The sequence below is a fragment of the Cariama cristata genome, unplaced genomic scaffold (assembly GCF_000690535.1).
Source record: "Cariama cristata isolate BGI_N322 unplaced genomic scaffold, ASM69053v1 scaffold20646, whole genome shotgun sequence".
Taxonomy (NCBI): domain Eukaryota; kingdom Metazoa; phylum Chordata; class Aves; order Cariamiformes; family Cariamidae; genus Cariama; species Cariama cristata.
Window position 1 is genome coordinate 37747 of NW_009622951.1, and position 4665 is coordinate 42411.

General features: G+C 52.5%; 1 protein-coding gene across 1 annotated transcript in view; it reads left to right on the plus strand.

Annotated features, from left to right (window-relative positions):
• RNF123 (ring finger protein 123) overlaps nucleotides 1-2333 on the plus strand; it is a 37746-nt gene extending 35413 nt beyond the window's left edge. The window contains 4 exon segments of the mRNA XM_009702553.1: nucleotides 1-57; nucleotides 968-1052; nucleotides 2138-2208; nucleotides 2296-2333. The exon segment at nucleotides 1-57 is cut by the window's left edge and continues 40 nt beyond it. Coding sequence (XP_009700855.1) covers nucleotides 1-57; nucleotides 968-1052; nucleotides 2138-2208; nucleotides 2296-2333 — 251 coding nt within the window.
• Nucleotides 2334-4665: the final 2332 nt, after the last annotated feature.

Below are 4665 nucleotides of genomic sequence, written 5' to 3' on the forward strand. Positions count from 1 at the left end.
ACCGTGTGACAGCTGAAAGGAACTTGTTTGACAGAGTGGTCAACCTCCGTCTGCCAGGTGAGTCCATGCATTAACTCTCTGTCTCTCTCTGTTGAAAACGTGCTGGAGGCATGCCCTTGGGAAGCGAGGGATGTCTTGTACTGAAGGTTGGCACAGAGGTGTATGGGATCAAACCTCAGGCCTGCCACATCCCTGACTGGGAAGCCAATCTGATCCCGCAGACTGCCACAGATGTGCTGTCTTCAGAAGACATGTAAATCCTCTAGACGGACATGAGCATTGGTGCTCTTCCTAGGCCCTTAGCCTCTGTCTGCCCAGCAGCTCTGGTTCCCTCCAGGATCTCTGTGGTCACGAGGCAACTGATACATGGGTCTGGCTGTCCGCAGTTGAAGCGCCAGCCGTGCTGTGCTTGGGCGAGGACGTGTCTTGCTAGACACTAATCTGACACAGGTTAGATGGGAGCTGTTTGAAAGGCTCAAAGCACTGGACAGATTGCAGTTTAGGTAGCAGGCTTGGTTATCGTGCTCTGCATCAAGTAAAGGGTGCATTGAATTGCTGGGGGAAGCCGTTCTCAGCAGCATCAGCCCTCTTCCCCATGGAGGTGACTGTGGGCAGCTGAGTTGGGCCTGTTAGCAGAGACTGGCTCCAGGTGCTGTGTTACGGGCATCCTATATTTCCCATACAGCAACTGGATTTTCCTGCCTGCTTAGGCGGGGACAGACCACCTTCTCTTGAGGTTTGGAAGAGGCAGTGGTGCTCCATTGTGAGAGCAGTGCCTGAGTCTGGGGTTCGCATTAGTGGGGAAGACTCCTCTGTCCTTGATGAAATCCATGACCCTACCGGAGAGCCCAAGTCACAGTGCCTACCTCCTGGACTGCTCTGCCACCAAGTCTGGAAGTAGTGGTGCAGCCCTGCTCTGCCTGTCATATGGTGGCAGCGGCTCTATCTTTCTCTTTTGTTTCCATAGGGCTGGAGAGCGTGGACCATTACCCAATCCTTGTGGCCGTGACGGGAATACTGGTCCGGCTGCTTGTGGACACTGATGTTCAGGGGTGAGTGGCTTTTGATGTCCAAAGCACGGAGTCACTGCATGTGGCATTGCTTTGGGCGCTACAGTAGTCAGTGCCATGGGAGGTGTATCAGGAGCAATGCGAGTGCGTGGGGAGTGAAGCGAGGTGAGGCAGATGTGCATGGAGCAGGCAGAAGCCAAAGAGCTGCATGGCCCTGCAGTACCTGCATCCCAGTGCTGCTGCTGGGTGCAAAACTCCTTCCTGTGGTGCAGGAAAGCGCTCGTGAGAGGCAGCTATGAGGTGCTGTACCGACAGCACATGTGCACCTTCCCCCTTGGGATGGAGTCTGGCACTCTGTGTGACAAGACAGCTGCTGTCAGAGATTGTGAGTGCTGCATGTAAAAGTGCTGTGCTGCATGTAAAAGTGCTGTGCTGATGTGGTGATGCCAGCAAAGTGCTGCAGCGCACAGCAATGGGTGGAAGGGAGCTCATTAAAAGCTCCTTCGCTCTGGACACGTGTCAGGAAGGCATCAAAATGTGTGCAGAGCTCTTTGGCATAAAAGCACAAATCCTATCCAGGCAATCAGGTCATGCTGATTTTCAGATGAAGCAAAGCTTGTCTTTATGGTAACCAGCTATTCAGAGAGACAGCACTGGGGGAATGATGTGGCTGGACAAAGCCAGAGCTGACCTGGTAGTTTATGCGTGTCTGTCCTGCGAATAGGCTTATTCTGATACCTTCTGCAGCCCTCCCGTTGCTCTCTCCCAGTGTCATTCGTCGGTGTCTTGTCTGGCCACCGTGCCCTGTAGGGTGCTGTAGGAGATGGGGCTTTTCAGTCTGCACTGCACATCCCGCTTGTTATCACATTTGGAGAACACGATAGTCCTTGGGTTTGCAGAGAGCAGAGCCCCATCTGGCCGAGCGGCTCAACCCTGCAGCCAGTCTTTCAGCTTCTTCTCTCAAGGACTCAAAGATGTACACAAATATATCTAATTATATCCTGCTTCCCATGGCTGCTGCACCAGTCTCACAGCCCCAAGTGTGACAGTGCCAAGAGCTTAGCACAAGGTCATTGATCAGTGGCCTTTCCGGACTGTGAACAGGGGTGGATTTTGCTTGCCCCCAGAATCCTGCGCTGTGGAAAGGACAAACAGCATGAACTTGACGCCACAACTAGACACTTCTTGCTGGAGGGAAGTGAGGAGGTAATAAAGCAGTTCCCTGCATGCCAGGCAGGGTGACAAGTCCTTCCCTGGCTCCCTGTCCCTTGAACATCTGTCCCAGGCCAGGTCACCTGTAAAATCAAAGATGAGAAAGGGTAAAGCTCTTTCTCTGGCCCTTAGTTTAGCAAACTCCAAAGAACCCTGGAAAGATGGTAGTGTAATGACAATCACATCCTTTCTAGCCTGCAGGGAGTCCTGGGGAGACAAAAGGCTTCCAGACTGTGTCTCCTTTACCTGATGAAAAGCCAGTTGTGCCTTGGGTTAGTGAAACCAGAGCAGCCGTGTCAAGGGGGCTGTACATCACCAAGCGGCACTGTCCCCTGTCTGCCAGCAGCATCCTCCGTGCCTTGGGCAGCAGTGGGCTGCACAGTCGCAAACTAGAGGTGCCGTATCTGGTCGTGTGCGGTTGGGAAGTGGCACATCTCTGACTGATCTTCAAGGGTTTTCTAGTCACCTTCTTGTGCACTGGAAAGCAGAAATAAATACAAAATGGGGGAATGCTGTGAGAAAAGCATCATGTCCTTATGGTGGACTTAGCTGAGGAGGAGAAACACAAGGTGGAACAGGAGGAAACCCAGGGAAAAATGTCTATAAAATGAAATGCTTCTATGTGATTTTGCAAAGCCTTTCACTACATCTGAGGTTTGATACATCACCGATCTATAAAAGGCAAGCAAATGTTGCAGGGTAACCACTGAAGTCAAATCAAGACAAAATAAACGAGGCTGGTGGCTTGGGGACCCTCTACTACTACCCAAGCAGAGGTGCTGGGCAGCCTGATGGTATAGGTCAGCGTGGCCGCAGGCAGAGTACCTCACACGGAAGGGGAAACAGAGCCACCCACCCTCTTTGCAGCACTCTGAATTGAGGGCTGGGGTGTGAGTGTTGTACCCCACTTACAGAGTGGTTCTGCTTCATGCAGATGCACTGAAAAACAGCAAACAGAGATGGGATGGAGAAAAACAGCACGTATGAAAGGAAATGCAGAGGCTTTTCTGCTGCCTTTGCATTCCTCGAGGGTTCAGTCCTGATTTGATCCTGTGTGCAAGTCTCTTGGTACCATCACCACATGGTGCTGAAGACTGGGAGGTGCAGCTGGGGTGAGCAGAGCCCCATAGAGATCTCCTCCCCACAGTTGCCCAAAAGCCACGGAGATGGCACAGGTCAGCAATGGCTGGCCCGGAGCAGAGTGATGGGAAGTGTCTGTCTCCAGGCATGTGAGTAAGAGGATGGTCTGTAGAATGGAAAAGCACAATTTAAACCTTGCGCAGGTCTATATGCTCCCATGGGAGATGATTGCCATGGGTTGTGTTGCTGCAAGGAGTAACTGAAGAGATTTACAGGATCTCATATGTAACGAGGCTCTCCAGAGCAGACCTGTTTATATGAACTCAAGAGGAGACAGCTTGCCTTTTTCCTTTTTCCTCTGTGCTGTGAGCAGGATAACAGGGCAGGCTTTTTTCCTTCCTTGGAAGCACTGTGCCCGGGCAGTGCTGGAAGCAGGTGGAAATCTCTTTCAGGTCCCATTTGGTAACTCGTGGATTGCCAGAAATCCTTAACAGAGAATTATCCAACCCACGTTTGCACACAGGAACTTCTCTGTGGGAATCACCTGGGACACTAGCTGTTACCCTGACTGGTTCCCTGTGAGGAGGCTCTGCCCCAGAGGATGAGGACAGGGGACAGGACCTTGAGTGACTTCCTTGGCTTGGCTGTGTTTTTTTCTGGTTGCCTCTAACCCAGCAAGCTGGTGCTGTGCGAGGCTCTTGGTTGGAAGGTGCTGCAAGCTTTGTCCTGGGAGAGAGAGGATGGGTTCATCTGGGAGTGGAGGAGTGAGGTCCCATTTATGGGAAGTGAGGAAGGGTGGGAGGAAGGAGAGCCAGGGCCCTGCGGACTCATCCAGCTGCGTTATCAGGATGCAGTCAAATGCCTTGGCTGCTCCTTTTCCAGCACAGGACGCTCAGTCAGGCATCAAGTCCTCTTGCTGTGGACTCTTGGCATCAAACAGAGCCATTAAGCACAAGAAAAGGGAACATTGCCCAGGCTGGGGTGTGATGAGACAGTTGATACATCGTACACCTTAGTCCCTGGATGGAGCGGGCTGTGCTTTTCAGAGAGAAGAAATGCGTTTCCTTGTCAGGGTCAGCAGGACGACGTGGTGAACAAAAGCTTCAGTGCCCACCTCAGCCAGGCTTACTGATCTTTGCAGCGGGGCCTGGGGATTTCATGGCTCGGCTCCCTTGCTGGATATAACAAACTTTGCAAACAGGGGCAGAGGAGAATTAGTGCAGGGCAGAGATGGGGAGCAGCTAGCTCAAGCTGGTGTCCCTCAGCAGAGGGTCTTCTAATTCCCAGACAGAAGCGTGCCAGTTGCCCTGCGTTTCCCAGCAGAGCAGCTGCCTGTCCCTCGAGGACTTGCCGGGAGGGAGCT